Genomic DNA, 11,877 nt, shown 5'->3' with positions numbered 1-11,877 from the left:
TCCAACAAAGCTTGTATTTTATTGTAATTTGAGCATAACAGTGTAGATCAGATCTTATTTCGGATGACACAGGAAATGCTGGACGATATGTACTCTTCAAGAATGTTAAAATTGCAGGTAACCATATTTAGGCTTGGCTCTTCAGCAGTAAAGTTCTACACTGACACTACCAGCATGACACCATAAATAATATATGAGATCCAGTATCTACTGAACAGGGTCTAAACCCGGCTGCATTCCGAAAGGACACTCCCTCTGTATGTATCAGTTGCTTGTATTTTTAACTTGCGTCATACAGTCATGTATACAGTAGTAAGCTGTAATACATAGTCACAACAGCTTGATAGGATGTTATGACCCTTGCAGTGCCAGCTTTAGTCCCACCATGTTGTTCAGTTATTAGTTATATTAGTTATTCAATGAATTGCTTCATATTAGTCTACTTGTGTTTTTACACTAAAGTGTGAGCCTACAAAGACCCCGGGGGCTTAAGGGTAATATTGTTGTTGACTTACAGCTGAAATAAAACTGCATTTCAGTGTGTTTTATGTTTGCTTTTATGTTGATTTCCCTAGAAGAAAGCTTCTCCAGACATTTTTCATTTGTGTACATGATTTGAAAACATAATTCACATTGTTTCGAAAACTTATTTAAAGCTGGAGTAGGTAATGTGGTAATGTGCTAGTGCTAGATTTTTTCTACAAATATTCAACTGAATGATTCCCCTAAAACACACAAACAAGCAATGCTTGGTTGCAGCTGGAGGAGTCCATGAAAAAGCTTCAAAGAAACACATGGTTTTCTAACTCTGTCACATCTGTCATATTTTATTCTTTTTATAGCAGTGCAAGTTGTTGTTGGTTTGGCTGTATCTTTCTCTGCAATTGTTGTGTAACTAGCTCACTAGCTTTCAGCACTCAGCGCATGCAAATATTACAGAGAATGCACTTGTGGCAGGTTGTGAAGTAACTAACTCATAAACCGAACTCATAATCAAGAGTAATATAGTTGGGGCCAAAGCTACAGTTTTAGCACTGAAACCAGCCCTTCTCCACCAAGTAGCCACTCCACACCTGGATACACCCTCCACTCCCCTGAAGTGTACCATCCTGGGGCTACCTAAAGTGAGAACCAATGAAAAGAATAAAAGCAAAAAATATGTGCATCATATCAAACACAACCTTAGTGACTTCATAAATATGCACATATTCACATGACCTTAACATTGGTTAACCTGTTTTAGTCTATATTTCTCTTTATTCAGGAGCTGCCAACGGAGGACACCACACCCCCAACAGAAGACATAGTATACACAGCCATAAGAAGTGCCTGAGCTGTATTTTGTTGTGACTTCTGAAACCCGTTAGTAACCCCAGCGCACTGAGCAACACTCTCTTTTGCTGACCTTGACAATCAACCCCATTTGGAGTGTTCACACACAGCTGAATGTTGCATCATGCACACAGCTAAGAGAATGTACAGGAAGTAATGGAGCTCTGTTTATATTTGAAAACATAATTTGATTTACATTAGGTGTGTGTATATATATATATATATATATATTTTAAATATATCTTCACCATATTCCCAAGAACACTTATAAACACTGCACCAATTAATATTACTATATAGTAAGAAAAATTCTTAAAACTTCCTTTGTTGACAACCAGAGATATGAGATACTGGCAAGACAGCTGTAATCAATCAGACTAACCATCCACGTCTGCAGACACATGACTTTGTAATGTACCTTAGACACCACAAACAAATCCAATGAAAATTTCAGCTGACCCCCTGCTTTCATTTGTCTCCATAACACAGGTATTATTTCTTCAAAGCATTAGGGATCATAGCATTGGAACTCAAATGATCTTGATAGTTGATGAAAACGGGCATAGATTTGCTCTTGACATGGGTGGGGACCCTGACCCTACCCCACCAAATTGCCCCAAATCCCACCCCCATTGCCTGTTTTTTTGTTGTTGTTTTCTCTGGGAGACTGTAAGCAAACTGGCAGTTTGTTATGTAGTTAATTTCCAAACCATGTTATTCATACCGCGACCCTGAAATAGATAAGCGGAAAAGAAGAAGACGATGATGATGATGATGATGATGATGTTATTCATAGCCACAGACGATTTTAGCCTGCTGAATGCTGTGCGCCAAAACCTAGCAATGCCATTAGCGTTATTATGATGGACTCACTGACTTTAAGTGCTTTACACATTTCTTTGAAAAGTAGCTCCACCTCCATGTGTCACCCACGTTGCACCTGAGTCTTACACAGTAAGTCTCACGTATGACTGTAAAGTTTTCCTTCCAGTTTTGGTGCTGCTAAAAACCAAACATAGAGTCTCTCGTGACAGCAGGTAAAGGCACAGCCAATCACACTGGCTATATGTTACAGGGAGGTAGGACTCAAGTAGATAATGTGATTTCTTTTACTATAGCTTTACTATAGATAACTGAACATTGCTCTGGGGATCTGAGACTAGGGCTTTTAATAACTTTTTTTTTCTTTTGCTGTGATTAATCACAGTTCATTGCATTGTCCCCTTTTAAAACTGAAGCTTTTATTAAGAAAAGTACATGTAAGATCAACACAATGGAATTACACTGATATTAGTAGTGTGTATTGATTTAAAAAGTAATAACGGCAATAAAGTTAAAAGTACTTCCTTGTATTTTTGGGAGGAGATGTGTAGTGTGATATTCATGAGGTTTTTATCATACTTTATATCCTTTTTTACCTAGGTTAATGAGACATTGACAGATCAGGGTTTTTTGGTTTGAGAGGATCAAATTATTGGTGGGGACAGTTCAATAATTACTGGATATCTGTGGGGACACGTCACTTCCACTGATGCTAATTCTACGCCCTTGGATGAAAGTGCCATAACTTATGTTACAGTAAATGCATGCTATAGAGATCTGCACTTAAAATGTTTTGCAAAAATAAGTATTTGATTATATTTAGTGGCTAGTAAGTTACTTGTTAGGACTCCCCAGTGACATTACAGTCCCACAGTCAAGAGCCAACCATTCCTTTAGATTTATTGCTAATACACTGTCACTGAACAGCTCAACACACTTAGAAGAGAATGCTAATGCTAGTTTTGTCATTTTAGCCAACAGATGCCTGCGTTAATAAGCACTGTGCTGAGAATTTTAGAAAAAATATGGACATCCTACCCACCTAGAGTGAGCGATGTCAGTCTACTGTTTTGGGCACACACAATCTTGGATGTCTGAGACATCACTATGGATTGAATTTGTGAACTCCAAATGACAGGGCTAACACAACTGAAGACTCCATTCATTGCTTTTCTTCATAGTAACACAACTTGACATACCCTACAATCAAATTGCCAAATAAGCTGCAAAAAAGGCAATATTTTGACTTGATTATTCATATTAAACAATATATGACTTCCCATTTACCCATATGATAAGAAGTGTTGATACTTCAGAAAATCTGTAGCTAAATTTCTACAAAATTTAGAGTGGAAAAACAGAAATAGGGTGAAAATGATTGAACTCCATCCTGACTGTGTGCTGAAAAAAGCTAATTTATAATTATAGTGTACCAAAATATACACACATATTATTATTATTATAATTTTTTTTATTTTTTATTCTCACATGTTTTTTGTTTCCCCACATTCCTAAAGAAATTGGTTCTAAACTTAGGTAGCTTCACATCAGAGTGCTTTTGGAAAAAATTACAAGCCAGCCATTTAGAAGTGAGTACATTTACACCTGTGCCTTGTGTAATTCTAAAAGACAGCGTTTTTATATCAATGTTAGATAAACATTTAACATAAAACTAAGAAACGTTCTGGTAGTAAAATCTGTGCTAGGGTTTCTGGGAGCTAAGCAAGACAGCTGGAGTATATTTCAGGGCTAAAGCTCTTGAGGACATGATGTACAGTAAGGGCATTGTTGTTTGATCCAACTCCAAAACAGTTTGGACCTTCTCTGACCCTGTCCTATGGTAGGTTTACTTCCCTAAGTGCTAAGCTCTGCACCAGTGGTTAGCATAGTTTTCACACTTGGCAGAGCTGTGAGGAGCTGTAGTCCATTGCAGGAATGCAGTAGAGGAAGGATTTTTTTTTTGCATGCTTATGTAACTATGTATATCAGAGCTAGGCAAGAATGTCTTTTTTTTTCAATGTGCAAGGAAACGTTTAATGGTCCAAAGAAAATCTATTCATTAATAAACATATAATTATTTTTAATGCCATTGTTTTTAGTTCTTTACTCGTGTCTGAATTATCCACTGAGTGAATTTTGAGAGTTCAGTATCGACACTATCCGAGAGAAGAAAAAAAAGTCCTGGGCCTCACGCTGGTCCTAGCCTCCTGGCCCTTATGCTAATGGTTTTACAAGTAGAAAAGTCTCAGATAAACCTCAAGGACCACCTTGCACATGGTAGGCTGTGTGACTCTTTGAAAGCTGTCAGACCAGGGTTTTTGGACGTCCAATCAGCATGCTCAGATGCTATGTAGGTGGAGCCTAGGTGCCTGGGAATATGGGAATGTGAGCTCTCTGTCGCTCCCACAGTGAGGATTACATGAGGAAGGGACAAAATGGGGGATAGGGGGTGGGGTTGTGTTCAATCACTGATTCACAACTGCACCGTGCCCTAAAGGGCACAAAACTCAGTTTACAAGCTTGAGATTTAAAATGTGTTGATTAGGTTGTGTTTTGCTCACTTTAACTAGACTAACAGCTGAAAGCATATTAGCAGCAGTGTCTAAACTATAGCTAATTTTGATATCTCCTTCACACAGAATTGTCATTGGTGAATTTACATTATATGGGACACAGTACTGTATTGCTTACACTACACAGAATACTACAGTACTTCTTGTGTCAGTGTAATCCTTAAAACCTTCATTATGACCTCAGGTCATTTAGCCGTTTCTGACTTTTTTTTTTTTTCAAAAGATCTGACTCTTCAGTTAATTATCTGTTCATGAACAGATAAACTATATACATCCAGGTCTAGCATTGAGAATCACTGTAAATTCCAAAGTTGTTTTGTCTTATCAAGAACAGCAAATACTGCCCCCTGGAGTCTGACATCAATTGTGATACCAGACACTACGTAGATTCACTTTCAACTTGACAGTATTAAGAGTCCAAAATGGCTTAGGTTTAGACTTACAGAGGATTTGCCAATTACTGTTTAACCATTTTTTAACTTTAGGTAGTTAACAATTTGAAAGGATATATGTAAATTCACCTAATGTTAGCAATTAACATTCACAATTAACCAATACCTATTAAAATAGCAATTATTTGATCAGTGGGATTAAAACTAAATGCTTTTTCTGTCTAATGAGAATTGGCAGCAATATGCACCTAGATTTAGACACAGGTCAGCTATTTACCCATAAAGACTTTTAACAGTGATACCAACCTAATCAAGAAAACACACACAAAAAATTATTAATAATAATAATTTTAAAAAACATTACCGACTACCAGACACTCAATGTTTTATTTTTTTTTCCCCCAGGAGGGAAGTCAAATTTGAGGCAGATTTTGTCTGTTTTGGGCATTATGATAGAAGTAATATGATAATATGATAAGAGATAAGGTAGAGTGGTGCTCATAATGTCAACTGGTATTTTGATGGAAACTGAATGTGGTAAACAGCTATAAAGCAATTGGGAACAGCAAGGGTTTTTTTTTTTTACAAGCATGACTTCTTAGTTAGCCAGCTAATATTAAAATTGAGGACTATCCAATAGGAATCTTCCTGGGCTCTGTTCCAATTGTTAAGGCCTAATATTGACCTTATATTAACTGGTTAAACTGAGGAATCCTGCATTGTGTAATATCCACCAGGTATTACATAACGAACAATTCAGAACAGACCAGCACACGCATGATTCTTGAACAGTCTTTATATCTGTTTTTACAGAGTACACTGGTACAAAAATAAAAATCTCTAAATACAAACAAAAGATGTAATGAAAAATTCAAACAACATTAGGGTTTTGAATTCATCCAGTTGAATTTATCACCATCACTGGTGACTTGAACACAACAAAAAGGCCCTCTTTAATGCAGAAAATACAGGCTTTGAGGCCAATGGAAGCTTAATTCACACATTGGCAGCTTAATAATAAAAAAGCCAATTTATGAAAAATGCCTATGGAACAACTCTAATGTTTGCTGAAGTTTCATTTTGAGATACAAAGTATGTCCCAAAACCTAGTGAACTGCCTAAATAGCCATTGAGTACATAGGCAGCCATTTAAGTCGGCAGTGTTCTAACCAATGCCTGTCCTCATGAGGAAGATTATTGAGATGCTCTAGTTAGAGAGTGATTATGTCACGGTTTGTTCCCGCCAAATGCTCGCAACTGGCGTTAACTTTAGCCTCAACATGTCAGCACAATGGCTTCTGCTCTTCCCAATTTTATCATGTTTTAAATTATTTTCGCTCTGGAAGAAGAGTGAAATAGCCTACATGTCAAGAGTGTGCACACTATGACTTAAAATGCTCACTAGGTTTTGGGACAGACCCTAAGTATTTGTATCAAGGCAAATGCATGCCAGGTTTATATCTACTTAAATTTGAAAATATTTTTTCCCCTTGCACTCGGTTCTAAGCTAAACATTACTTTAAAAACTGTCTGCACTTAGGTCCAATAACTATACAGAATAGCGATAATATACCCAGTTGTTTTTAGACATGATGATCACTACAGGTGTCACGCTGTAGGCAAACAACTGGCTGAGATGTGCCTGGACACTGGAGTGCTAATGAGGTTTAATTTCTTCTTCATTCTGCCAATCACTGTTTCTGTCCCAGTACAACTCATGGAAGGCATGAGATATATTACTGACTGAGTTACTGTTTTTCACCGTTTAACCTCCTGGTTTTCTTTCCATATTTGAGCACACACATATTCAAAGTAACATGTTGTCTCAAGAAAACCAGCTGCATGAAACCTCTAAAGCCAGAGTCTTTGTGCAATTCTACTTAACTGCACCATCAACTCAAGTCAGGCTCAGTGGTGTGAATGATCCTCAGACTGCACAACACTCTTTATTTCCCTCTGTCAAGGCTTCATTTTTAAACATCAGCGCTTGTCGCGCCGCTTATCCATTTCCCGTCCAATTCGTGCCAACAATGCTGCCTTCATAGCAGAGTCTAGAACGTTCTTTTCCTCCACCCGTTCCACAACACTCTTGGGTTCATCCTCCTGAAAGTATGAAAAAAGATATTTAAAATAAATATAATAATAATAAAGTTGAAACAATTTAGCATAGACTGCAAAATCTAGCTCACATATTTTGTGTCACTGATATGAAAACATGAAAGTGTAGGTCGCCATGTGAGCATGGAACTGATAAACATTGATGTTATATAAAACAACTGCAAACTAATTATCTCATGACTCACTGTACCTTGTAGACGATGAATGACGTAACATGGCCACTGTCGGCTTGATAATCAAGCCAGAACAGCTCACTTCCTGTGCTCTCTTGTTCTGTGCTGGAGCTACTCTCGTTCCATTCATCTGCTTCCACCCCAGCCCCAGGTTCAGAGCCATCTGAGGAAGAAAAAGAAAACTGAGCTAAATTGTGCTAAGAGATGCTGTATGAATTCTAATATTCCAGATATTTCTAGATTGTTGTTTATCTATAAAATAAAGGGCTCTCCGAAGGAGACTGTGTTTCAAATGTCTTTTACTGTGACCTTATGGTGCTTTTCCACCGCACGACTCGACTCGACACACTTAAAGCTTGTCGCTTTTCCACTAGCACAACTCCCCCATAAAATGGAGCTGGTGACGTCCCAAAACCTTGTCTCTAACAGGAATAGCTGGCTTGGAAAACAACGACGACAGTGGTAAAGTTGGGTGCTGTTTACTCATTGTGTGTTTGCGTGTTTTTTGCTTTTTGGACTGAACACAGCTCCGCGCCCCAGTTCAGTTTTACTTGTTGCACTTGTTGATTGGCTTTCACTGGAAATTTTCATTACCCATTGGCCCAAGGAGCATATAGACCTCTTTAAATCACCTTGAGGTAAATTTACGAGCTGCTCATAAAAATAAATGTGAAAACTGCTGTAACTTTTTACAGGGATTTTACAAGCGGCTAGTTTGAGTGACCTCTGCATTTCATGGTGATACACATGGCTCTGGCCCAGTCAGCACTCTGCAGGGTTTACATGTCACCATTTAGTACCTGGAGGGAACTGGGACTGAAAACGTACCAAGTTCCAGGGACCAGGTACCAAATTTGGCCAGTGAAAAAGCATAAGAGCCGTGCTGAACTGACTAGATCCGTGTAGGTTCCATGCAGTGGAAAAGCACCATTATATGCATACTGGTCAATGAAACATGAAGGAGATTAATTAAATACATACGTGGCTTAAGAAAAAAAAACTAAACAGATAAGGGGGAAATGGCAGTTGTAAAATCATTTTGATTCATGATTAAGTCAATAAATGATTAAGTTTTCTGGTTCCTACTTCTGTGGCGAAGATGGTAAACCTCTCGGTCTGGTCTTCGCGGTCTCCGTGGGACTGCTGTGTGTCTGCGTTTCTGCTGTTCTTTGGCCTGTTTCACCTCTTTATCGTAATCATCCCTATTCACATATGACGCACAGGCATTAAAAAACATTTCAATATAGAGGCACTAACACGACATGGCCATCATTAGATGCAAAACACCTGAGAGATGCATGGGAACTCATTCTCCTACTTACTCAGGTTTACTTACTGTTCCTAAAGCTGCTATTTACACTATTGCTCCTGTCCACTCAAACTGACGTTTGAGTATATCGAGGTACTGACTGAGATTTAAAATCAATGAACTTGTCATCTACACAGATACTGGCAAGCACATGCTTTGACCTGAAAAGTAGCCAGTGTTCTTATTCTAAATTCACTGAACTAATACACAGAGGTGCGGTGCAGTGTTTATCTCTTTTTCTAGCTCAATATAAAATACACTACAAAATTTACTTGCCGACTCAAAACATGGCTGTTGTCACAAGTCACTGTCTGGCCAAAATAAATAAATCCATCCATCCATCCATTATCTGTAAGCGCTTATCCAATTTAGGGTCGCGGGGGGTCCAGAGCCTACCTGGAATCATCGGGCGCAAGGCGGGAATACACCCTGGAGGGGGCGCCAGTCCTTCACAGGGCAACACAGACACACACACATTCACTCACACCTACGGACACTTTCGAGTCGCCAATCCACCTACCAACGTGTGTTTGGACTGTGGGAGGAAACCGGAGCACACGGAGGAAACCCACGCGGACACGGGGAGAACACACCAACTCCTCACAGACAGTCACCCGGAGCGGGAATTGAACACACAACCTCCAGGTTCCTGGAACTGTGTGACTGCGACACTAACCTGCTGCACCACCGTGCCGCCCCAAAATAAATAAATATAACATAAAATATTAAATATGAATAAATAAAAATGCACACTAATATGCCTCTCTAACTGATTAACTTTACTTACCATAGATGTGCACACTTTAGTTCTACATTTATAAACTGCAGTACATCTGTTGCTCTGCATACTTTACTGGCCCCATTTTACCATGTTTTTCAGTGGCCAGGACCCACACAGGTCCCCACAAAGGGTGGTGAATCATTCTCAGCACTGCAGTGACACTGATGTGGTGGTGGTGTGATAGCGTATGTTGTGCTTGTACGAGTGGATCTGAACCACCACGGTGCAGGTTCAAGAGCAAGCTCTCCACCCGAGCTAAGTCTGCTCTTGACAGGTGAACTGCTGCTGTAGAAAACCATGTTTACATTGGCTTCTCACTGCTGTCTGCAGCCTAAGCTGTGGTCGATAAATAAAAAACAAAAAAAAAAAACAAACTCTGATTGCTTTCATCCTCCAAAAAACTCTGCCCACCTCCTTCACTGTCCCAACACAGGAGCCGTTTCTGAGCTGGAGAGAAAAGTCCCCTGCACTAAAACAAGCCGCTGTTAAGGTGTGTCTACAATAAAAGGAGCGTTGCCTATATTTGGCATAATAGAAGGTAAAAACCCCACAATGTCACCATGAATTTTGCTGTGGCCCCAGATTCAGCTCCCTGAAGATCTTAAGGTCTCAGACAGCCCTTTTCCAAAAACAAAGAACCGAAAGGGATCCAGGTCGCCAAAAAGTTGATTCCCACCGGAACTAAAGAAGTGTTGGTTCCTCAGCAAGAACTATAACATAGTCCATGGCCATGTCGAGTTAAACCAACCCCAAAAAGATCACAGAGCCTCAAATAAAGTGTTATCGCTCAGTGGAACTGAACTGAATAATAACATAAAAAATAAATGGAAAAACAAAAACAGCAACTTGCTCCATGAGTGTGTTTTCTGGGGCTGCGTTTAGCTCTACATGGGGCGCATTGGCTCTGCTGTTTACAAGCTCAGCAGGACAGATCAGAATTTGGCAACATTTCCACATGTGTAACATATCTCTCTCTGATATGAACCCAAAGCTGTAAACAAATTAATAATGACGCTGTCCTGACTCTGTCCGAATTCAGCCACAGAAACTCTGCAATGCCTGCCTGCTGATGATGTATTCTTGGACCTCATCCAAACTGATGAAAACATGGCCAGTTCACTGAAGAGCCAAGGTTCCAAGAAACAAAATTGGAACCGGTTCAAGAGCCACAGTTCTTTTGGTGGAAAGCGCCGAGAGAAAGGAAACTAGTGTTTTAATGTTTAAACCAGTTTATAAACACTTAATTTTTGTGTTCTCAGTGTCCCGTGTGTGTACTAAAAATAAATGCTCACAAGTGAATGAGTTCACTACCACGGACAAGTTAATGAACAGTTTTTCTCCCCCAAGGGAATTTATAAAGTAACACTTCTTTTTCATGATATTTATAACACTGCCTTTAGGACACAACATAGATACCTTCTTGACCTGTTTATCCTTAACTTACAAGCAGCTTTACTATTTAAAAAAACAGTCTTTTACAATGACTAAGCTACCACGGTCCTTAAGGTGGCCTCCTATTCGTCAGCTACTCCACACACCAGCGTGTAATTTAACTACAGCAGCATTTAAGGTGGAACGGATATATTTCAAACGAGAAACTGCTGAAAATGTAGTCAGTTCCAGGTTCGCCGAGAGTCGTTAAGATGTAGCTAGTCCTCAATTTGTAGTCACTAATGACAGATTCTCGGGGTTGTGTAAAATGTTGCGGGTACTTCATGACACATTGCACTGGATTAGCTTGTTAGCACTTGCCTGGCAATCTGATTTCTACGAATGTGGTGCAGGAAACCATGATTCATATCCAGACGGCCTCCGGGTTTATATTTAAGAGCGTCACCCTCAGTATCCTGCAAAACCTCCATGTTTCAAACTTATAAACGAATAAATACAGACACCGCACTCAGAGCAAGAGACCTACTCGTCTACATCCTCCTCTTCCTTCAAATGTAAGACTGAATACAATCTGGGAGACGTGTGCTGCCCCCTACAGCAGAGGGATTCAAGCTCATTCGCAGTGAACTAGAGGGAAAGTGAAGACCGCCATCTACTGGTAGTGTTCTAAACAGTCGTTCTACAGTTGTTTCAATCAATATCAGCTAATACTAAATGTACACAATTAAAGAGTGTCAATATTTTTCCAAGATAAATAGAGGGAAAATGATGGAATAGTCTTGTAATTTTAATTTCTAATTCACATATTGGCACAACATTAAAAGACTTATTAGGGTGTAGTTAAAATATTATATCGGCTTTATAAATACGTATTTATTTCTCTATGACAAAAAAATTGATCTCACTACCAGATGGGGCCTTCAATTTCCGTCTAATTCACTGCGAATGATACGGAAGCATCCCCCGAAAAAAAAACCCAAAACCT

At 39.2% G+C, this 11,877-nt stretch overlaps 1 protein-coding gene across 1 annotated transcript; it reads right to left on the bottom strand.

The window, feature by feature from the left end:
* Positions 1-5,918: 5,918 nt before the first annotated feature.
* On the bottom strand, positions 5,919-11,499 carry LOC136678841 (UPF0561 protein C2orf68 homolog). The gene is made up of 4 exons (XM_066656997.1): positions 11,253-11,499; positions 8,497-8,612; positions 7,428-7,573; positions 5,919-7,222 (listed from the first exon to the last, which is right to left on the bottom strand). The coding sequence occupies exons 1-4, from the start codon at positions 11,360-11,362 to the stop codon at positions 7,100-7,102; spliced, it is 495 nt and encodes a 164-aa protein (XP_066513094.1). The 5' UTR covers positions 11,363-11,499; the 3' UTR covers positions 5,919-7,099.
* Between the last annotated feature and the right edge of the window lie 378 nt (positions 11,500-11,877).

The sequence above is a fragment of the Hoplias malabaricus genome, chromosome Y (assembly GCF_029633855.1).
Source record: "Hoplias malabaricus isolate fHopMal1 chromosome Y, fHopMal1.hap1, whole genome shotgun sequence".
Taxonomy (NCBI): Eukaryota; Metazoa; Chordata; class Actinopteri; order Characiformes; family Erythrinidae; genus Hoplias; species Hoplias malabaricus.
The sequence above is the reverse complement of the archived record's forward strand: the minus strand, read 5'-3'. Positions and strand labels throughout refer to the sequence as shown.